At 38.5% G+C, this 24,422-nt stretch overlaps 1 protein-coding gene across 2 annotated transcripts; it reads left to right on the top strand.

The window, feature by feature from the left end:
* Positions 1-1,642: 1,642 nt before the first annotated feature.
* Hrd3 (HMG-coA reductase degradation 3) lies at positions 1,643-24,292 on the top strand. Of its 2 annotated transcripts, none has more exons than XM_028185399.2 (14): positions 1,643-2,149; positions 3,412-3,524; positions 3,790-3,883; positions 4,590-4,813; positions 5,668-5,863; positions 8,468-8,613; positions 10,073-10,198; positions 11,566-11,688; positions 13,011-13,116; positions 14,633-14,781; positions 16,645-16,810; positions 17,573-17,738; positions 21,312-21,516; positions 22,670-24,292. In XM_028185399.2, exons 1-14 carry the CDS (start codon positions 1,894-1,896, stop codon positions 22,835-22,837), a joined length of 2,238 nt encoding a protein of 745 aa, XP_028041200.2. In that variant the 5' UTR covers positions 1,643-1,893; the 3' UTR covers positions 22,838-24,292. The 2 variants fall into 2 exon arrangements, with proteins under 2 accessions (XP_028041200.2, XP_028041201.2); XM_028185400.2 differs by having other exon boundaries at positions 22,682-24,292.
* The last annotated feature ends 130 nt before the right edge of the window (positions 24,293-24,422 follow it).

Raw genomic sequence — 24,422 nt, forward strand, 5'->3', positions numbered from 1 at the left:
GAGTTATTTGACAATTGAGAATAATTGACATGTTGATTGTTGACATTTATTTCAAGATTTTTCATATAAATCTTTTTTTTTAAGGTAGCTTATAACCTGGTAACTAAGACCTTTAGGTCAGGTCTTGTTTAAATTTTGATTAAAACTCCACTCTCACTTCATTTTAATATTAAATTGCTTCAATACTATTTTTAATATATGTATTTATAAAATGAAGTAATTTTTTAGGAAATATGCGGCCATCTGTCGTCGTTGCGGATTGAACTCAAACTTCAGTTTAAGAAACACTTATTTATTCCACACCCACCCTAAACTCATATGCATTGATAATCAACTGGTTTTTATATCTTTCAACCCTTTAAAACATAAAACGCAATTTTATCATGAAGTTTATCTCTCCGTCTGACAGCCTGTCCTTTTTTCTTAGGGATGTCTTCCGTTGCTAGTGCTGTGAAAAACCATTCACCACAAATTCTCATTAATTTGTTATAATATAATAATTTTTTATAATGATTTTGTAATTGTAAATTATTGAATATAACATTGTAACGGTAGACTGTGAGTTCAATCTTCTTAATTATTAACAAGAAATAAGCGCATTATGTAAAGCAACAGAGCCTGATAGCTCGCATTCCCATAAAAAATTTCCAAAAAGTATCAGTAATCAGCATATATTATAATATGTTACTTGTACTGGTGGTAAGACTTCTTGTGAGTCCGCGCGGGTAAGTACCACCATATGTCTGCCGTGAAGCAGTAATGCGTTTCGGTTTGAAGGGCGGGGCAGCCGTTGTAACTATACTGAGATCTTAGAACTTATATCTCAAGGTGGGTGGTGCATTTACGTTGTAGATGTCTATGGGCTCCAGTAACCACTTAACACCAGGTAAAAAGTTGATATAGAAAAGTAGATTAATTTAATATTAAGATTTGAACCTAATTTGTATGTTGACGGTGACTACTCACCATCAGATACGCCGCGCCGAATACTTGATACCTGTCTTATTCAAAAAATAGTAAGCAAATTATTACTTTTTTCGGGACAACGCTATTGGTATATCGTGAGAGTAAATCGTGAACATGGGTTATGTGCGTATTTCTTTGTAAAAATAGTTCCTTAAACCAGAATTTGAAGACTGGCACAACATTCAGCAGACTCTCCTTTAAACTACAACGCTTCCTGGCTGAGCCTTTTCTTGCTCACCTGTCCTGGTAAAACTGGAAAGGCATCCGGACCACCAATAATCCATCAAATCTAAAAAAAAAAAAAGGAAGATTTCATTAATTGAGACTTCAATGGATTTTTCGAAGTAATCGATTATGTTTCACTTTCCTTCGCTGGTGAATTTTTACAAATAATAAACGGCGTATATCATGATCAATGGGTTATAGGAGTCCACTTTCATTAATTATATACAACCTGTCTTAAAATTCGACGATAAGCTGGCACTAAAGAGAGGCTTCATGAAAAAAAAAACTCGAAACTTCCTTCAAAAATTAACACTCATAATTTAATATTTAATAACATAATCGCAATGTTTATCGCCAGCTTAAGTAACACTACTAAATAAAGAAAATGGTCTTAATTCCCTATGCCTATTCAATTCAAATACGAAATAAATAATAATTACTTTTTGCTGACAGTTACTACATTTGACGTTGATAGAAATCAGTCCTATAAATTTATTTTATAGAAGAGTTGAGAATAATAGACTTGCACGTAAATTATTGATAAATTAATTGGCCTTTTACTTTAAATATACACGTGTAAATCTATAAGTGGTCACGGAAACTTTCCTTTTATTCGCCGGTTAACGTTAAAACAAAACATAAACAAGTGCTTGGGACACGTAAGTGCTGTGAGTGTTGTTATTATTTATTCGAACCGAAAATATGGACCGCTACAAACTATTAGTGCTTGTTCTGTGTTTTTCGTTAACGACTACCGACCCCGTTGGACCCGAATCACGAAGGGACTCCGAGAAAAACGAAGAAGATGATGTCTCGAGTGAAGTTGAAGAAACGAAAGGGAAACCCGATTCAGAGTACATCAAAGAACTGACTGATGCTATGAATAAAGAGATACTGACGTTACAGGAGTATGCTGATGCTATGAAGAGTCAGTCGTCAAAAGATGAAACAAATAAAGGTTTGGAAGTTACTGTTTAATTTATCGAAATATTCATTATAAATTACTGAAACTTCAAATCTTAAATGAATCCAGTTCATAAAATTTATTAAATAGGTATATATTAAATTATTTTACTCTACCTACTGCTTAAGAAATTCAATTGATCAGATTGACCAGATGTTATGATGCCAGTTTCTTACATGAAGTTCTAAGAGTTGCTGGAAATAAACAGTCCTCAAATTATGTCTTCTTAATTTACGTCAAGTAACAAAGATTTGTTTGTTCCTTTATAATTGTCAATAAAAAACCTTAATTTTTGTAGAGATTTATTCTCAAAACTGAGCTTAGACATTTTTTTAAAAAGCATAAAGATTAAATAAATAAATTGTATTTTTAATGACAATACCTCAATATTAATTATATTTAATCAAGTAAAATCCAGCCATAAATATAAAAGTATAACTGTAGAATTTTTTACAATCACACATAAAATCATATCACACTAATGGTGAGAGCAAGTGGCAAAGAAATAGTTTAAATACCAAATTGAGGAATTTCCTTGAACTCAGCCCAAAATCGTGTAAAGTCTAAAGCATAAATTCAATAAGAAACCTGTTTTTATCTAAAAATGTTTATTTACTATCCTCTTTAAAAGGTTCTTAACTAGTTTAATTCTAAATATATTCATACAATATGAGTCTTTTATTAAACAATGCTTTATTCAATACTGCCTGTCTAATTCTTTGCATCAGAGCACAGATTTGCTTTGCTGTGAAAATAGACCTAGCCTGCCTAAGATTTGGTTTCATTTTTATTTCATAACTGTGAAAATGCAGTAGGTAAGTATATGTTTACTTAAAAAAATGGTACCTGTCTAAAGAATAACTTTACTAAATAAAATCACACCAATTGCAATAACTATATTAGGTTTCCTATATTTTAGACTACAGTCCTGGCCTAAAATAATTTATCATATCGACGCTTGAAAGGCAAAAGTGACTAAGCGACAATAACTGATTTGTACATAAATGATAGGCAATAACCATATTCGATGCGCAAAAAAATTTTTTTTTAGGTCTTTTCAAATCATTTCAATCCTACAGCTACTAGCTAGATTCTACTACATCTGGATTCATTAAAATAAATTTTGTTTTCAGGTATTTCAACTTTAAATTAGTCTACTATAAAGTTCACACATTGTCGCTTAGTCACGTTTGCCTTCCAAGCGTCGATATGAAACATGTATACATATAATATAATTAATAATTATTATTTTTCAGAATCACACTTAGAACAAATGGCATATACTTTAAAGCTCTTACAGAAAAGTCTTAAGAAGCACTCTGAACCAACTTGGCTTCCTAACCAAAAAGCAGAACTGTCTGTAAATGAGGTATTTATATATTTATATTAGTAAATTGTTTGAATGATCAAGACAGTGGCTTTGCAAGTCGTAGTAAAATGAAACAGTAACAGTAAACAGGAAATAAAAGCTATAATTCACTAAACATTTATCACATTTTTAATTTAAGCGTAAAACAAATTCTCTATCTTATTTCACATCTCTGTCTGTAGTATTGTGAAATATTATGAATTCAATTAAATCTGCAATTTCAAGAACCCTAGATACATCATATCTATTGTTTTTTTCCATTTAGAAACCACTAGAGGAGAACCCACAGGATATTCTGAACAGTCTACCACCATTACCAGAGGAGACAGAACCAGAATTAACTCCCGAATTAAAAGAAGGTATTCATATTTGACATTCTACATTGACATTCTAACAGCAAAAAGAAAACATCTTCTAATACCGGTCACTCACATTCGCACGAATACGCAAACTCACAAGTGTAGGACGACATTTGCAAATGATTATGCACAGTTTTCGCTGCATTCGCGGTTTCCAAACTGTGTCGGTTTTTTAACGGACATCAAAGCGCGCGAACCCCGAACCTTCGCGTAGTCTCCCACACATTAGTGTGACCAGTTGCGCCCACGATTGCGAAAGTAAAGGACGTTTCGCCATTTTCATAGATCGTGACGTCTACTGTGTAGCGTACATTCATCATGGATTGGAACAACACCAAGGTGATGGAGTTCATTGAACTCCTGCAAAATGAATCGACCATATGGGACCCCCAAAAGAAATCCCATAAAAACAGAATTGATGTTAATGATGCATGGAAAAGAATTAAAAACTCTTTTTCTCTTCAATGTTCTATTGACGAATTAAAAAAGAGGAGAAATTCGTGAGACATTCATAAGCAAGTGTAGGAGGAAGCGCAAGCGGGTTCGCAAATTGAATACCGAACCCATTTGCACAGCCGCTAAGTTTGCGAATGAATGTCTGACGGCCCTTCGTACAATGTAGCAATGTTTGCGCGCATGTGAGTGGCCGGCCTTAGGTCAGTATGGTTTTACTTACCAAGCATTTTACACAAATATTTTTCCACAGCCAAAGAATTGTATGATGCTGCAGTAGCAAAACTAGATCGTCGAACTTTGGATGTCGATGCTTCCATCCTTCAGATCAAGCAGGCAGCCGAAGTCGGATATGTGCCGGCTAAGATCAAGCTAGCCTGGTCATACCTCTATGGGGAGGGGGTCGAAATAGATTTCGAAAAAGCTAAGAGCATATTTGAAGAGTTGGCAGCCGAAGGGAATGCTGATGCCCATGCGGTAAGTTGTCTTACCATTGATGATTAAATCAATTGACCTAGAGAAGGTGACCTTAATTTATAAACCAACTTGTTTTATTTTTCTGGGTAAAATATGTCATCATTAGTAACATTATCATTGTCGCTGTGAAAGTGGAAAACATGACTCTTGGAACTGAAGCACGAACAGCCAAGTTTTTTTTATTGCCCTTGTAGGCAGACGAGCATACGGCCCACCTGATGGAGAGTGGTTATCGTCGCCCAAGCACTTCAGCAATGCTAGGGACAGAGCTGAGCCGCTACCTACCGCTTGATACCCTCCACAAGCCTCGTTTGAAGAAGGACATGTCATAGCGCTCCGGAAACACCGTGGAGGGGAGATCGTTCCATAGCCGGATGGTACGTGGCAAAAAAGACCTCTGGAAACGCACTGTGGATGACCACAGTGGCTCCAGGTAGTATGGATGAACTCTACTGAGGTGGCGGGCGGTACGATGGTAAAAACGAGATGCCGGTATCATCTCGAACAATTCCTCAGAGTACTCCCCATGGAACATACGGTACAAAATACAGAGGGATCCGAAGTCCCTTCGTAGACCCAGAGGTTCCAAACGATCCGTGAGAATGGGATTATCGACAATCCGAACGGCCCTCTTCTGTATGGAGTCAAATGGAAGCTGGTATTTGGGAGCCCCGGCCCAGACAAGAGAGCAGTACTCCACGCAAGGCCGGACTTGTGCTTAATAAAGGAAAAGTCTTTGTCCAGGCGTGAAGTAGTCCCTCAGTCCCTCCGCAGACCCAGATGTTCCAAGGTTCCATTTTTCGAAGCTACGATTTTTTTGTTGGATTTGCATTGTCATTGTAACCATTTTTCAGGGCATGGGCTTCTTATACGCAACAGGCATCGGAGTCCCAGTGTCGCAGGCAAAAGCCGTGGTGCATTACACTATTGGTGCGATAGGTGATAGCTCGTACGCACAGATGGCGCTGGCGTATCGATACTGGAGCGGTCACACGGTGCAGAGCTCGTGTCCGAAAGCAATGGATCTTTATATGAAGGTTGCTGCCAAAGGTATGTGAAAAGGAGTTGGTTAGAGATGGTGCAGATAAAGACACGATCCACTTATTTATTTATTAAGTTGCACCAACAAAGTGATCATCAATACAAAATATTGACAAACTGACAAAAGTTCATGGCAGATGTCACCTAAATTATAGTTTTTTATTTTTATTGCTTAGATGGATGGACGAGCTCACAGCCCACCTGGTGTTAAGTGGTTACCAGAGGCCATAGACATCTACAACGTAAATGCGCTAGCCACCTTGGTCTCAAGTATAGTTACAACGGCTGCCCCACCGTTCAAACCGAAACGCATTACTGTTTCACGGCAGAAATAGGCGGGGTGGTGATACCTACCGTGCGGACTCACAAGAGGTCCTACCACCAGTTATAGGAGCAATAGACAGTGCATTAAAAACAAAACAAAAAATAATATATAACTAAGATTTGATTATATTTGATTGATTGCTTAAGTTTAATTTATATTTAATTGGGAAATGATCCACTGTGCATAACCTCAACTGTAACCCTGTGATTCGTCTGAGGACATAAGGTGGAGAAAAAAAATGAAACTGTCAGTTTTTTTTTTTTTTTATTGCATAGCTGTGTGGACGAGCTCACAGCCCACCTGATGTTAAGTGGTTACTGGAGCCCATAGACATCTACAACGTAAATGCGCCACACACCTTGAGATATAGTTCTAAGGTCTTAGTATAGTCACAACGGCTGCCCCACCCTTCAAACCGAAACGCATTACTGCTTCACGGCAGAAATAGGCGGGGCGGTGGTACCTACCCGTGCGGACTCACAAGAGGTCCTACCACCAGTAATTACGCAAATTATAATTTTGCGGGTTTCATTTTTATTACACGATGTTATTCCTTCACCGTGGAAGTCAATCGTGAACATTTGTTGAGTACGTATTTCATTAGAAAAATTTTTGCTATTTATTGGTGTGTTGTTACTAAATGTCAGAATGTGTAATAACAGGAAAGTTGAAGGTTAAATGGTTGCTCATGATGAAATTGTAACAAAGATTCAGGAACTTTTTGGCCGGTATGCGAGGAGCGAAATTGTGTGAATTGTTTTATTTTGTTAATTTAATGTTAAAATGTAATGTTAGAGGTGGTCTAATAATTGTTTAGCGTCTGTGAATGTGTCTGTGATGTCGGAAAATTAAAGGGGGAAAAGTCCCTGTAAATAACTACTATTTTACTGAGACTTTATTTCGTCCTATCTCATCTCGTTTCATTTAAGCGGTAGGCAGCGGCTTGGCTCTGCCCCTGGCATTGCTGAAGTCCATGGGCGACGGTAACCACTCACCATCAGATGGGCCGTATGCGCGTCTGCCTACAAGGGCATTAAAAAAACCCATCCCAATTGATTAAAGTCTCAATTTAATAAACTTCATATGATTTTTCATATTAAAACAGAATATAAGAAGAAAATATGAGTCTTAGTTTAAAGGTCCCGTTATCAGGCCATAACATCTTCAAAAAAAAACAAACAAAGATTCAGTTTCAAATTTATAAGAAAACTAGCGACCCGCCCTCGCTTCGCTTCGGAAACATTAAAAAACACATGAAACCAAAAAAATTAATAAAAAAAAATTAAAAAAAAGTAGCCTATGTTCATCAGGGACAATGTCGGCATCTAATGGAAAAAGAATTTTTCAAATCGGTCCAGTAGTTTCGGAGCCTATTCGAAACAAACAAACAAACAAATCTTTCCTCTTTATAATATTATAATATAATAAGTATAGACTAGCCGTACTCGCCCGCTTCGCTCGGCATTTAAAATTAACATTATTATTTATTGTCATTGTTATTAGGGAGTCCAACACTCATATAAATATTAGCCTGTCCATTAAGTACAGATATTTTCTACATGGATACCAAGTTCCAAGTCAATGCATGCATGGTTCAGTAGTGATAATGGAACATCCGTTAAAATCACTAGATTTATATATTAGAATAAATATCCAAAATCGGGAGAAATTCTCCTGTGTTTTCATGATGATCATATAGCATACATAACATTCATACAACATGCACGTTTTACTTTTTACTGCAATTTATAAGCGAATGAGCTCTAGGCTTTGTGATAGCTATGGACCTACGGTGACCACTGGCACTGGACACCAGCCGGGCTGGGCTCGTCCGCTCATTTAGTGCAATAAAATTGAAATTCTTCTCTCTCGATGTCGGATAACAGTGTTGGTTGTTTACTATCTAATGACGTCATGAGCCATACGGCTAACTTGCGTGCCGAACTTTGAAGTGTAAATCTTCAAGGCCTTTGTGTAGCCATTTTGTAAATTTGAAATAAAAATTATCATGGTTTGTTATTACCAAAATTTTTAAGTTGAGTTGTGGTGGTAGCCATCATACAACGCAAGATATTTTGACGGATGCCTAAATGTCGACTACGACATTTTCAAGATAAGCTTGCATTTAAACAATTTCCAAACAACAACATTCAGACCGTCGGTCTACCGAGCAATATCACCCGCTCGGTGGAAAACTTTCCCTTGTCGTTTAAGCCTCCCAAAGAGTCATGATTCAGAGTGCAATGTTTATGTTTAAATTGTTTAGTTCGTAATTGCTTATCTTGTAGTGGCAAGTAAAATGACATTGAACGGAGGCCCGGCCATACATCGCACGCGGCTCATCGACGAGGTGGAGGGCGGGGGCGGAGCCCTAGACACGGATCTCATCGAGTACTACCAGCTCCTCGCCGAGAAGGGTGATGTACAAGCACAGGTACCAATTTGACTAATTTATCTACGGTTAGCAGTTTCATATCGAAGGGATGAAAGGTTATTTGGTTTAAGCGACATTTCGCTTAATGCGCGACATTTGTCTTTATAATTAATGGTGCGTTTTATTGCTATAGCTAAAAAGACTACACCGGAAGCAAGGGTACTGTCATTCTTTTCTTTAAGAAGGAAGACCGTGCTCTGCTCAAGAACTACAGGCATATTTGACTTCTTAGCCATATTTATAAGCTGTTCTCGAGAGTCCTTACAAATCGCTTGGACTCTAGACTTGACGAGTTCCAACCTCCAGAGCAGGCTGGGTTTCGCAAAGGCCGGTACGGTAGACCACATCCACACACTGAGACAGGTTATTCAGAAGACTGAAGAATACAATCGTCCTCTGTGTCTCGCGTTTGTGAACTACGAAAAAGTCTTCTGAAGAAGCTTGGGCTGTTCTGGAATCCTTACCGAGATGCCGCCAAAATGACAGTCCAGATCCAAAACCAGCAGACAAACCCGATTGAGCTTCACAGAGGGGTGCGACAGGGTGACGTTATATCGGTCGAAACTGTTCACTGCTGCTCTCAAGGATGTCTTCAAGACTCTGGACTGGAGTAAGCTGGGCATCAATGTCAATGGCGAGTATCTCTCACACCTCCGATTTGCAGACGATATCGTTATAATGGCAGAGTCGCTGGAGGATCTCAGCTGTATGCTGGGTGAGCTCAATGCCGCGTCACGACGTGTTGGTCTGGGAATGAATCTGGACAAACTAAGGTCATGTTCAACGACCATATCATTCCTGGACCGGCAATAGTCGAATCCGCGGTACTCGAAGTTGTGTCTGAATACACCTATCTAGGCCAAATGATTCAGCTAGGCAGGGCCAACTTTGAGAAGAAAGCTGATAGGCGCATACAGTTGGGCTGGGCTGCGTATGGAAAACTCTGTCATATCTTGAACTCAGCAAAATCCCGCAATGCCTAAAAACAAATGTCTTCAACACTTGCGTGCTGCCGGTCATGACATATGGCGCTGAAACGTAGACATTGACCGTAGGTCTGGTCCGTAAGTTCAAAGTAGCTCAGCGTGCTATGGAAAACTATGCTCGGAGTTCCTTTGATGGATCGAGTCAGAAATGAGGAAATCCGTCGAAGAACCAAAGTAACCGACATAGCCCTAAAGATTAGCAAGCTGAAATGGCAATGGACCGGACATATGTGTCGCAGAACCGATGGCCGATGGAGCAGACGTGTTCTGGACTGGAGACCACGTACCGGTAAAGGCAGCCTTGGGCGTCCCGTTGCCCGTTGGACCGTGTGTGTGTAATTTGTGTAGTAATTTTATTTCCTCTTAAAAAAAACAATCTATATATCTGTACATATTCTGTATTATTAATTCTAAATGTAATGAGTGCCAGTGAACATACAAGCTGTATAATTTCTATGCTCATAATATCGCAGGTGGGTTTGGGGCAGTTACATTTTCAAGGAGGCCGCGGCGTGACCCTGGACATCAACAAAGCGTACCACTACTTCCAACAGGCGGCCAAGACGGGGAATGCTGTGGCCCACGCATTCCTTGGAAAGGTTGGTCTACTCACATTAAAAAAAATCTGAAAATTAAAAATAATAGATATTTTTGGTTGATATATTTTTTCTTATATAGTTTTTTTTTTGTAAATTTTATTGGAGACAACGACTTTATATTAGATCAATTATTTAATTAGCGTAATGTTGCGACAATCACAAAATAATTCCCGGAAATTTTCATATTCGCCATGCCATTCCATATTCTTTAGTTACTCATTATTGACGCCTTCAGCTCTAACAGCTAAGGGGCTAGGAGCAGGCTTAGAGACTCTGGTAACCGTGCAACCTAACCCATGCATCAGCCCGCTGAGTTTTTCGTCGGATCTTCTCAGCGGGTCACGATTCCGATCCGGTAGTAGATTCATCCGCGAAGCAGCTGCTCTTGAGTTGTTAGGTCTCCTTCGAAGGCGCTCGGGCAGCTGTTAGCAAATCCTACCCCTCCTGGCTGAGCCTTTGCTCGCCCATCTGTCCTGGTGAAACTGAAAAAGCCTCAGGGCCACCAGTAATCCTAGTTATTCATTATGTTACACACGATTAGTTCACTTTGCCAGATGTTGCCACAAATACATACGCTTCACCTTACGACCTCAGAATCCAGGCAGGGTCGAATTTAGGGGAGAGCAACCGGGGCCTTCACAAACGGAGGGGGGGCCTTCCTTTTGTGAAGGCCAATCGAGGACAATAGAGACTTTGGATAAAAAATCTTTCAAATTCCAACAAGTAAACACTAGTAAACATCTTTTCCTCCTTCGATATCCTTGTTTTCGCTGTTTTACTTAACGTTAACACTAAAATTTAATTTCAGATAATTCATGTCTCCGATTATATTTAATATGTATGTTTGTTAAATACTAAGAGAATCAACGTGGTTGATCACAATAAATTGTTTATTGGAAAACTCTACTGAAAAAATTGTTAATTTTATTTGAAAATAATGGGGGGCCATGGGGCCTCCGCTCCTCTGTTGCTCGGAGCCCTCCAGACCTCTAAATCCGGCCTTGAACGCAGTCGAACCTTCCAGTATGATCCTCGCGCGACACAATTTCTAGAAGGGTCTCGATCGTTCTCTATGTCGTTTTTGGAGCACTCCCCTACCAGATAACGTTGTTGTCTGTTTGAGCTATTTTCCAATATAAATTAAAAATAAATTATGTATATTTTTTTAATGTTCATATAAATTTACTATACCTTACTCGGGTGGGTGTCATTAAAATTCTTACTTATCGAGTTTCCAATGACTCACTCGCTCTTTCCAATCAATCGTTCATTCATTCACTCATCCATTCGGTTACGCCATTTTGTAATTAACTTAATTTTATGTATCGATCCTATGTAAATAAAACAAATCTGTTTTTGTTTAATAGATTTATTTAGAAGGCGGCGACGGCATAGTGGCAGACAACGACACGGCATTCAAGTACTTCAAGAAGGCGGCTGAATTGAACAACCCTGTGGGCCAAAGCGGACTAGGGTTGATGTATTTGCAGGTAATTGAAGACACGAGTGGACGGTATTTTATACAATCTATTAATTTTGAGAAAACGTGCAACAATCTTTTGTTACTTCTTTTTGAGATATTATATGCGTTTGTGACTGTTATTGTTATTATTTTAAACTTGAAATTATAGTACTTCCATTTCTTTACCAATATGGAGAAAGGAAATAAAAAAAAAGAATAAGAATATTATTTGAAATCAAAGAATACGTTAAGCGCCCATGTCACTTTCATTCGACCTGATAATATTTTTTCTTCGTACACAACTCCTTCATCACATGTAATTTCTAAAAATAGCCTTTATATGGTTTATAGGTTACATAACACGTTCATTCAATGTAAAAAGTCAAAAATCTTAAAAATTGTACTTAACCCCTTCATCAACTCATGTCATTAGTTATGAATGTGATAGTGTGATTTAGTAGTGAGGTGACGACGCATTTTTTTTTTAATTGCTTGCTATGCTATAAATTTTTTTTTTCGACATCAATTTGCCCAACCAATCTTCAAGTCTTTTAATGTTTATTTATTTATAAATGAATTTATTATAATTCTACATTAATTGAATATATATAATATATGGCTTTAAGTATTTTGTAATAATCATATACGAATATTCGAGTGGTGAAAGGCTATTTGGTTTAAGCGACATTTCGCACACAGGAGAGCCAATTAAAGCTTAAAAATTGGAAAAAATATCATAAAAAAAAAGTTCGTTAGCAATTTTAATGAAGTAAACTTAATTAAAATTCAATTTAAAAAAAACGCCCAACTGTTGGTGTTAATTCCAAATAAACGAACTTTTAATTACAAAGATAAATGTCGCGTATGAAGCGAAACGTCGTATAAACCAAATAGCCTTTCATCCCTTAATATGAGTCGACTATTATCAAAGCCGGCAATCTGACTTTTGGACAATTATTGGTAAATCAGAAAAACGAATTATTGACTTTGTATTCCATTGGCAGTCACAAAACTCTTCTGAACGACATCTTAGATAAATGACAGGTTAAGTATTAACCTTTATTTAATGCAGGTTTTGAACCGTATTCTTTGAAGGAGACGATTATATTCAAATCAATCTGTATTGACATATCAATAACATTTTTTTGTCCAAATGCACAGATTGCCACCTTTGATAATAGACGACTCATATATACATATAGAGGTGATGCTAAAGACGTTTTACTTCAGTCGTGTGGTTTAAAGCACATAGGTTTTTTTTAATTCTTATACATCAGTAGAGTATATGGCTATAAATATTTTGTAATAATCACTAAACAAATACAAATATAGATACATATATTTGTCCAGGGCCGCGGCGTTCCCAAGGACACGACGGCCGCGTTCAAGTACTTCACGATGGCCGCCAACCAGGGCTGGGTCGAGGGGCAGTTCCATCTGGGCTTCATGTACTTCGGTCTGTTTAATTCATTATTACTTTGTTTACTTACAAACCGTCAAGCAATATATCACGTCGGAGTCACGACTATAGTCGGATTTTTAATTAGACGAAGCCAGCTGACAGTAGCTAATGTCACTTTGTGAAATAATGTTGCTATATTTAAAGTAATAGTGATGCGTTCAGTTCTCGTTCAATCACATAAATGAACAATGAGTGTGAAGAGTTACTCATTAATTTCAAACTATAAAAGAATATTATTTATATTTTACAATAAAATTGTATTAAAGTGATCCAATATAATAATATGTTACTAGTAGTATGGGACTACAATCAGTTTTTTTTATTTTCATTACCTATGTACCTATAATTGTTATATTTTATACATCTATAGTTTCAACTATATGATGCATTGGAAATAGGACAGTCTTACAAGCTTCCTCGCAATGTTTTTCTTAATGTTTAAAACACTCGGTATTCAGTACAGGTAGATACCATAGGAACATAATGTTTCGTCGAAAACTCGTTGGTATGTACAAAGCACGGCTAAAATTCGAACCCCGTGCCCGATATCGGCAGTTCGGCACACTAACTATTCACTAGACAATCGAGGCAATTTCATTAATTCAGGAGTTTTTTCAATCGTTCACTTTGTCACAACACTATTTTTATTTCATCAAAAACTGACAACACAGTAAACGTCAGTTTACTTCGTCTAATAAAAAATCCGACTATAGTTGAGTTTGTGCTTATAATATATAGAGCGTGTGTATTATGTAGGATGATAATGATTAAAGACACGACAGTTTGGGACCTGTTTGTTTTTTTTAAGGGATTTTATGACCTGGTAACTAAGACCTTTAGGTCATGTCTTATTTTAATTTATATTCTTATTTTTATGAAATTAAATGAAATGAGATGAGATGGTATAGGATGAAATATAATCTCAGTAAAATGGTGGTCATATTTACTGAGACTTTTTCAGTGGACTTTTTGGAGGATCCCGAGAAGTTACGTTCAGCGGCTTCGTTTCATTTTCCCACATTTGTGCACTTTCACAGATACTATACAGTTAATAAACCACCGTTATTACACATTTAAACCTGAAGAAACACTAAAGAGACAAAATAAAACAAATCACACAACTTCACTCCTCGCGTTCCCGCCAAAAAGTCCACCTGTTTGTTGTGCCACGACACAGACTAAACTAAGGCTACTATATTAACAAATGTTAATATGATTTTTAATTTATTGCTTAGATGGGTGGGCGAGCTCACGGCCCAACTGGTGTTAAATGGTTACCGGAGCTTATAGACACCTACCATGTAAATGCCGCCACCCACCTCGAAACTTTAACAGTACAACGGCTGCCCCGCCCTTCAAACCGAACCGTGGTAGTGGTACCCAGTAAATTAATTTGCCGAATTGTTATCGAATTACGTATGAAAGCAAACGAGCACCCGACGCGGTAGTCGGTAAGTGGCCCCAAGATGGCGGGTCGTGTGTTGGGTGCGTGACGTGTCGGTGTGCGCAGGGGGCATCGGCGTGCGGCGCGACTTCAAGCAGGCCAACAAGTACTTCTCGCACGCGTCGCAGTCCGGCCACGTGCTGGCGCTGCACCAGCTCGCGCTCATGCACGCTCACGGGCTCGGCGTGCTCAAGTCCTGCACCACGGCCGTAGAGGTAACCGCGCTCAATATCCGCCGCGTGCCGCCCGGCCAGTGATTCTCAACCTCTGCGTTACGGCACTAAAGCGACGCCAAATTTTCGAAATGTATAGTATATTTATACCCCAAACCGGTTGGTCACCGTGGAGGATTATGACCACAACCCCCCAAAAAATCACAATCCCAAACGAGCACAAATTCCAAACAAAATCATCAACCTTTGGAGGAGGCCTTTACCCAATCCGGGGTTCTTGCTAACTAAAATGTAGAAAAACTGTTTAATTACAAAATTCTTTTATTTGGCATACTGAATATGAATACATACATACATTTATATATATTTTTTAAACTTTGTAAAAGCAAGAAATAAATGGCTTATTTATTTATAGTATATTCCTCATTCTTATTGAAGTGAAACTTCTTTAGAATCGTTGTGATTTCAAACTCGATGAAACGAAAAAATAAGTCCATAGAGACACAAACACATAAATGTATAGAATTCAGCCGGCGAGAGAATGAGATAGAACACATTAGACGTGAAGTTAAAATATCAATTCACAGAGGGCGCTACCTCATACTATAAAAGATGATTTACAATTATTTACTAATGACAGAATTTTACATATACTTAGACATTTAGGATAATTGTATTTTAATTTTTGAAGATTTCACTTCTACCACGTATGAATTGCACACATGTTTTTTTATTATGTAGGTAGTACATATTATGTTATTTTCTAATACATTCAAAATTACGTAATAAATACCATAATAATATATTATATTATTAAACAATTTTAAATTAATTTTTTTCTTTGTGTGCTGTTAAATTTTGAAAACGTTAGAAACGCGCCCCCACACATAAGGTTGGGAATCACTGTGTTATGCATTCAATCTTCTTTATTCACGTTTGATGCTTATGTAATTCAAAGTCTGTTTCAAAGTTATTTAAGAAAACGTTAAAATTGTGAGTCGGATTGTGCTGAATAAAAAAAATATGCTTAGATACGTGATGAGCTCACGGCCCACTTGATGTTTAATGGTTACCGAAGTTCATAGACATCTAAAACGTAAATGCCGTCACCTATCCTGAGATATGAGTTCTAAGGTCTCAGTATAGTTACAACGGCTTCCCCGCCCCGGCCTTCAAACCGAAACGCATTACTACTTCACGGCAGAACTAGGCAGGATGGCGGTACCTACACGTGTGGATTCACGTTACGTCTTAAGTGTGTTATCACAAGTCTCGTTTGAAGAACGTCTTGCCATAGCGCTCGGGAAACATAGCGCTAATGTATTTATTTATTGAATATTGTATTATTGAATATTGAATATCCTACATAATCCTAACTACCCACAATATTTACGTGAACGCTTTACCTATGCCCGTCCCTCCCTTGCTCCTTGTAGAACACACATTAAAACTCTCCTCAAATGCCCTGTTCATATAACACATGCTTACGCAAAATAATGTTCTGTACAAGCAGTTATACTTTGGATTTCCCTCCCTCCAGGCATACGAGCGTGCAAAACTATAGCAGCGTTCAAGAAATCTGTTAAAGAACACTATTTATCCTTACTATATTAAATAAAAGTATATATATTTGTATGTGTGTATATATATTATGTTTGTATATATATATTGTTTTGTATCCTGTAATATTTATATATTATTATTATTATTATATGTAATGTTTACTGTATGCACTAGGTTTGTGTTCCTAATTCTTCTTTCCTTTTGCGGGCCTACTAGAAGAGAGTTCAGCATGAAATAAGTAGTGCTCTTGTACTCTGTATCCTTATTGTCGTGTTTCTTCTAACAGCGGTGTGTGTGTAATATATTAAATAAATAAATTGTCGGTGTGGTCGTCCCGTGCAGCTGCTGAAGAGCGTGTGCGAGCGCGGGCGGTGGGGCGCGCGGCTGCAGGCGGCGCACGGAGCGTGGCGCGCGCACTCCCCGCACCGCGCCTTCCTGCAGTACGCCGCGCTGGCCGAGCGGGGCTACGAGGTCGCGCAGACCAACGCCGCCTACCTGCTCGACAACGGTATCGCACACAGCACTCGCACTCTACACGCGCACTCTGCACCCGCACTCGGCACTCGGCACTCGACACGCGCACACACGCACACATGGCACAGGCACTCTGCCATTTACACACATACATGGCACATGCACTTGGCACATTCACTCTACACGCGCACTCTGCACCCGCACTCGGCACTCGACACGCGCACACACGCACACATGGCACAGGCACTCTGCACGCGCACTCGACACCCGCACTCTGCACACGTACTTAGCACATGCACTCTGCACACGCACTCTACACTCTGCACACGCGCTTTGTCTTCTCGCCACCCTTTGTGGACCACCGAATTTCTCGCCGAATCTTCTCAGTGGGTCGCGTATCCGATCCGGTGATAGATTCAGCAAAACCGAGAGCTCAGTTACTTACACGTTAGGGTAACTCTAATGTAGCCAGTCAAGGCTATCAGCATAAGTAGGAAAAAAAACCCTTTTGTGATTCCGACCCACTGATAGTTTTTTTTTATTATTTCCCTTGCAGGCTGACGAGAATACGGCCCACCTAATGCTGAATGGTTACCGTCGCCCATAGACTTCGGCAATACCAGGGGCAGAGCCAAGCCGCTGCCTACCGTTAAGTACTTTCCACAAGCCTCGTTTGAAGAAGGACTTTTGTAGTTGAAATTGGAACAGCGCCCCTAGTGGCAAACGAAGGAAACAGAACACTGTACACAATATTAACGTATTATTTAAATAAATGTGTTCAAATGTGTAAACCCAGGCGACGTCCGGCTGTTCCCGGAGGCGGAGCGCCACGTCCGCGCGCTGCAGCTGTGGGGCCGCGCCGCCACGCAGGGCTGCAGCGCCGCCAGGGTCAAGCTCGGGGACTACCATTACTACGGGCTCGGGACCCCACAGGATCTGGAGGCGGCCGCTCATCATTACAGGTAAGTGTACACAATCCGTCTGAGGGTTGGGGAACAACATAAAATCTGTACTGGTGGTAGGACCTCTTGTGAGTCCGCGCGGGTAGGTACCACCGCTTTGCCTATTTCTGCCGTGAAGCAGTAATTCGTATCGGTTTGAAGGGTGGGGCAGCCGTTGTAACTATACTGAGACCTTAGAACTTATATCTCAAGGCGGGTGGCGCATTTACGTTGTAGATGTCTATGGGCTCCAGTAATCACCTAACACCAAGTGGGCTATGAGCTCGTCCACTAATCTAAGCAATAAAAAAAAATCCTCAGTGGACCGGGGCATGTATCATCATTCTCATGCACTTCTCCCAATCACCTGGGATCGTCGCAACATGTTTTCTCCTTCCATACTCCTCTACCATATACCATTTCCTAGCTCACTCCTCTCTTACACATATCGTCTTTCACGCAATCCACCCATTTCTTCTTAGGTCTACCTCTTCGTCTATATCCTTTCACATTCATAGTTAGCACTCTCTTACCAACCTCATTTTCATTTCATCTCATCAGATGCCCATACCATGCTAAACGCGCACTTCTCTACTTCTCTGTCACAGGTGCCACTTTCAGACTTCCTCTAACGTATTCATTCCGTATTCTATCCATTCTCGTTACTCCACACATCCACCGCAACATTCGCATCTCTGCTGCATGCAATCGCCTTTCATCCGCCAGGAGACGAGACTGTCAATCGTGCGTGTTTAATTAAAATCGACCCCCGGTGCTGCCAATGAGTGAGTGAATAAATAAAAGACGTGTGGCACTCGGGGACTGCCGCGGTAAAGCTATTGCAAAGCATTTTCTATCAACTTATGCAATTACAATTAGACAATAATAATTTAATATTAAAACAATAATAAAAATAAGACCACGCTATATTTATAAACATTAATAAAAGCAAAACATTAACCCTTCACACTCATAAACTAGACCGCGTGAGAGAGAGATGGGCAGACTTTTCATGATATTCATGCAGTGTGACGTCACGCCGCGCGCTTATTCACAAACACTACACCAGCGCAACGTGCGAATGTGTTGAACGCGAGCTACATAGTAGGCGTAGTGGGGGTGTCAGGTTATTTTCGTTATGGAATTTCTTGATTCAGTCGCCGCGCTCAAGGCCCGCGATAGAAGCTATGCAATAGCTTAAAAAATCCTTCCTGGTCGAGATGATAGGGGAAAAATACCAAAGGACAATGCCCATTTTCTTAGAGCGTTTGGGCCCCTAAAAAAAGTTGTCGGGTCATGAAGGTTTTAACTTAATTTGATAGACGAAGAAATATCGTTTCATATTCAGAAAACGATTTTTATATTCTCACCCAGGTTTAAGAGAAATCTGTTTTTTTCTGCAGCTAAAATTAAGTTGTTAATTGTTTTCTTCGAAATCAATAATCGCTCTTATCATTATTTACAGTATTAAATAAGTTAATTGTGGTTAATGTTGCTAGAAATAAGCCCTTACGTACATTTTATTATTATTATATCCTCATATTAATAATAAAATGAAATGAAAATCCGGAAGCCGACAACGATATTGTTGTTATTGTTTTTAAATTCCTCAATAAGCAGGCAAAGAGCGTAGCCTATACAGCCTAGTCTGTCGTAGTTTTTTTTTTCGATAAAATCTGGTGTATCTCTTTTTATTGCTTTTTGGGAGTTTTGACGTCAACTCGATGAATAGCACATTGAGTGAGCGTGAATTTCCGCAGACCTTCTATCTTGAAAAAAAAAAACAGTCACTGCTATGTTAGCCACAGTTTTATTCCAATGCCTCAATAATCGTGAACAACAACGTTTAATACACAAAACAACACCCAATTTATATATTATACATCACAATAAACTATTAAAAAAACATTAAAATAAAACTTCAAGTGACGCTTCACTCGGGTTGCTGCCAAAACTCTCTGATCATATATAATAAGAATAGAATAATGGTAGGCCATTGAGATTTTTACTAATGGAATCAATAATATCTAAAAATATTAAACAATTCATGGTTTTAAGTAATAATTATTATTACAATATATAAATATTGAATTGAACAAAAATAAACTAAAAAGTCTGTGAATTATAACCTATTAGCTATATTTTTTTTATTTGTTGTTCAAGTCACAGACAACTCTTTCGTTTGGCAGCTTAAAGGTTTACTATAAGGCTTTATGGGCTAATCCCTTTGCCTATTGGTGAGTTTAAAAACTATGGCACTCAGTTTTGGGATGTTATCAATTATGTAATTTTTTTTTTGTAAAACAATGCCAGGTTGAAAGAAATGTTGTTACATAAACTAAACAACGTGAAAAAATAAGGCATAGTTTTTCAAGTACAAATAGTTTTGACATAAAATTGGCCCACTTTTGGGCATTGTCCTTTTACATTGTTTACACAGACGGCTTGACATTATAGAAACAAGCTAGGAATTGTGCTAATCGATCGTAATGTAATCGTAATGTTTTAAGCGGTCGATTCGAAAAGCTACCGAAAAGTTATGGGTTCAGCAATGGACAGTAAAAAGATAGAAGCGAAGAGCAATGGACAACAAATACGTGACCTGTGCAATAAAATCCAATCAACTGGACTTTTTTGACTGGAACGCTAGAAGGAGCGAAGTTGTGTGAATTGTTTTTGGCGGGAACGCTAGGAGGAGCGAAGTTGTGTGAATTGTTTTTGGCGGGAACGCTAGGAGGAGCGAAGTTGTGTGAATTGTTTTTGGCGGGAACGCTAGGAGAACCGAAGTTGTGCGTTTTAATGTGTCAACTTTGTCTTTCTTTACATTTATGTGTAATTTTAAAGGTAGTTCAGTAACTATTTAGCAACTATTTAGCAAATATGGGAAGCCGCTGGATGAAGCATGTCGGGTTCTCAGTAAACCATCATTTTACAGAGTTATATCCCATCATCTCATACCTCAACTTGTTTCATTTAATTTCATCCCAATTGATTATTGTCTCAATTTAAGCCATTTCATCTCATTTCGCTTCATATAAATTTTCATATGATTAACAATGTAATAATAAAGACGATATGTGTAAGAGAGGAGTGAGCGAAGAAATGGTAGATGATAGAGGAGTATGGAAGGAGAAATCATGTTGCGCCGACCCCAGGTGACTGGGAGAAGGGCAGGAGAATGATGGTGATAACAATGTAAGAAGAAAATATAAGTCTAAAAGGGCTCGTTACAACGTCATAAAATATAAAAAAAAACAACCGATTTTTTCAATGCATATAGTGCGTACAATGACTTGTTTTAAGGACAATTTTACAGTGTAAAAATTTTGACTCTACAAAAATATAAGAGACGGAATATACAGGCAACGTGGTTACCAGTGTTCAGCAAATACAACCCACAGTGAGTACTCTAAAGGGAGTCAGTGGGCTTCTAGTACAAGGTATTTCTTTCACGGCACTCTCCCTGTGCTCATGGCCGCTCATTGAACTCTTCGATGATTTAGCTCACCTAATCCTCCCGCACTGCTGCCTTTATTAAAGCTATGCAGGAGAAATTTACTGGGGTTTATTTGACTGTTGTATGTTTAAATGCAGGATAGCATCAGAGCAGCTGCACAACGCGCAGGCTACCTTCAACCTGGGCTACATGCACGAGCGCGGCCTGGGACTAGCCAAGGACGCGCACCTCGCCAAGCGGTGCTACGACCTCGCCGCCGACACCGCGCCCGACGCCCGCCTCCCCGCCGCCCTCGCCCTCGCCGCCCTGCACACGCGCCTCGCGCTGCAGGACCTCGCCGCTGTACGTATGTCCCGCCACCGCACCCATACAGCAGACACTCTTAGAGAACATGCCCTTACGGATCCATCAGATCCAATAACCTTTGCATTAGACGCCTTCAGCTCTAACACTAGGAGCCGGCTTAGGGACGCCGGTAACCGTACTCGTCGAACTCGACAAAGAGTTCTTTTTTTTAAGGGATTTTATGACCTGGTAACTAAGACCTTTAAGTCATGTCTTATTTTAATTTATATTCATATTTTTATGAAAAATGATAATATGAAGTGAAATGAAATGAAGATGATCAATTGAGACATTAATCAACTGGGATGAAATAAAATGAAATGAGATGAGATGATATGGGATGAAATATCTTAGTAAAATGGTGGTCATTTACTGAGATTTTTTCAATGGATTTTTTAGAGGATCACGAGAAGTTACGTCCAGCGGCTTTGCTTCATTTTCCCACATTTGTGCACTTTCACAGATATTAAACAGTAAATAAACCACCGTTATTACACATTTAAACCTGAAGAAACACTAAATAGACAAAATAAAACAAATCACACAACTTCACCCCGCCAAAAAGTCCGACAAAGAGTTCGACGTGCAACCTAACCCATGCATCAGCCCACTGAGTTTCTCGCCGGATCTTCTCAGCGGGTCGCGATTCCGATCCAATAGTAGATTCATCCGCGAAGCAGCTGCTCTTGAGTCGTTAGGTCTCCTTCGGATGCGCTCGGACGGCTGTTAACTAATCCCACCCCTTCTGGCTGAGCCTTTGCTCTCCCATCTGTCCTGGTGAAACTGGAAAGGCCACCAGTAAACCTTGAATGATAAAAAAAAGAACACTCTTAGAGCTCTTTCTTTATACCTCCATATTGATCACTACATAGTATAAAACAAAGTCGCTTTCTCTGTTCCTATATCTCTATGTATGCTTAAATCTTTAAAACTACGCAACGGATTTTGATGCGTTTTTTTTTAATAGATAAAGTGATTGAAGAGGAAGGTTTATATGTATAATAACATCCATTAAATAGTGGAGAAATCAATAATAAATTACAGTATCCGAAGCGAAGCGAGGACGGGTCGCTAGTTAACAATAAAATGAAATACAAACTCTAAGCGATTGATTGATTCAGCACATTCTCAAATCGAAGTAATCTCACAGTACATATTACAGAGTCCACTCGCGATGATCTTCATAACCGGAGACGAGTCCGCTCTCCTCTACAACTGGGACCTGTACGTGATCACCACACTGCTCGGGATGCTGGGAGTGGTCATGTACATGAGGAGACCACAGCAGCAACAGCAGCAGCAGCAGGCCGCGAATTAAATCGATTCGATCAGTGATATCGTCATGAAAATTGTGTTCGATTATACTACCAATCTTTAATACACCACAAACTTTATTTCATTAGTTTTTATTTACCTAATGGTAATAAATAAAATTCAGAGGTGTCAAGGGACACCCGGATGGAACGAAATTCCTTTCGATTAATTAGTGAAGGAATTGTAATTTTTTTTTTAAGTTATAATAATAAATTACGGCATTATGAAGAAGAAAAAAACAATACTATGAACTAAATTACTATTGTTGAAACGCTATCTCGAGAAACTGTACTCATTACGCGGACCAATCGGATACGAGCAATGTCACGCGATAAGCGCCTACACGTTGATTGGTCAGGATGACGGATCTAAAAAGTGTCGTGACAACTTTTCGTAAGAATTTTTCCGTCTAGCCCCGTTTCACAACGCGCGATAAGGAACTTCGTTCCAAAAAAAAATTTTTTCACTAATGGAAATAAAAATGAAAATAAACATAAATTATATCTCGTCATCATAGACGGTAAATGCTTTGTTGAGATCGTGCGAATAATCGATTCGTATAAAATATCGATAAACATCGATTAAATGTCGAACAGACAGCACTAGTACAATTTTTAAATACCGATCGTTGACTCCATTTCTTTATTGTTCTATAGAAAACTGTGAAAATCGATTTGCAATTATAAAGTTTCTATTCGTTTGTTTAATATGCGTCTTATTCTTTTGTTAAAGCGATAATTTTTGTTTTGTTTATTGTAATCATAAAATTACATCTCACACGAATGATTTTTTGATTGATATATGAATTGTTTTTTTTTTTTTTTTGTAACGGTATTTTTGTGTTATTGCATTGTTAAAATCAATTCAGTAATTTTATAAAGTGCCGTAAGTATTAAGTATGTCTGCTCACCCGCCATACAACCATAAGGCGCTTCTCTTAAATGGTTCGGTAAAATGTAAAAATACTGGTTGTTTTTTTTTTTCAAATTAAGTGGCGTGTTGTGTTTTGCCATCTGAATCATTTTCAATTACAGTAACCATAATGCTACAAAGTTATTCAGTCTTTACGATTTAAAACCTTAATAAATAAATAAATATAGCCCTTGTAGGCAGACGAGCGCACGGCACACCCGATGGCGAGTGGTCACCGTCGCTTATAGAATTTCAAATATTCAAAAAAAGATTATTTTTATGCACACCAAAGCTATTTTCGAATTAAGCTTAAATAATAGTTTTTATAATTTTGTATGTGATAAATTTCACGGACATTTGATTAGAGTTTATAAAGAAAGTTCATCATCACGTTAATTCATTTCAAATTTCAATATCAAAAAATTTGGTTCACATTCGGCAAATTCATTGCTCTGGTTGTATGTAGATCGATTGTATATAAATGACAAATATGTGATCATAATGAATAGTAAATAGGGAAAGATATTAATATAATGTTGATTGAAAATGTGTTTTATTTATTGAAATCAATTTTTATCTATAAATGGGTAAATTAAGTTTTTATATAGGTAAATACATATTATATACATTTAATATGGGCTTTTGAAAACTATATTTTCTTGGCCGGAAACATAATA

Source organism: Bombyx mandarina, chromosome 25 (genome assembly GCF_030267445.1).
Source record: "Bombyx mandarina strain Sakado chromosome 25, ASM3026744v2".
NCBI classification, from domain to species: Eukaryota; Metazoa; Arthropoda; class Insecta; order Lepidoptera; family Bombycidae; genus Bombyx; species Bombyx mandarina.

Bases quoted from the DNA above. Each gene is read 5' to 3' on its own strand.
- Hrd3 (XM_028185399.2), top strand. From the start codon at position 1,894: ATGGACCGCTACAAACTATTAGTGCTTGTTCTGTGTTTTTCGTTAACG. The intron at 10,199-11,565 runs GTTGGTCTACTC...TTTGTTTAATAG, and splicing joins CCCACGCATTCCTTGGAAAG to ATTTATTTAGAAGGCGGCGA. The intron at 17,739-21,311 runs GTAAGTGTACAC...GTTTAAATGCAG, and splicing joins GCGGCCGCTCATCATTACAG to GATAGCATCAGAGCAGCTGC.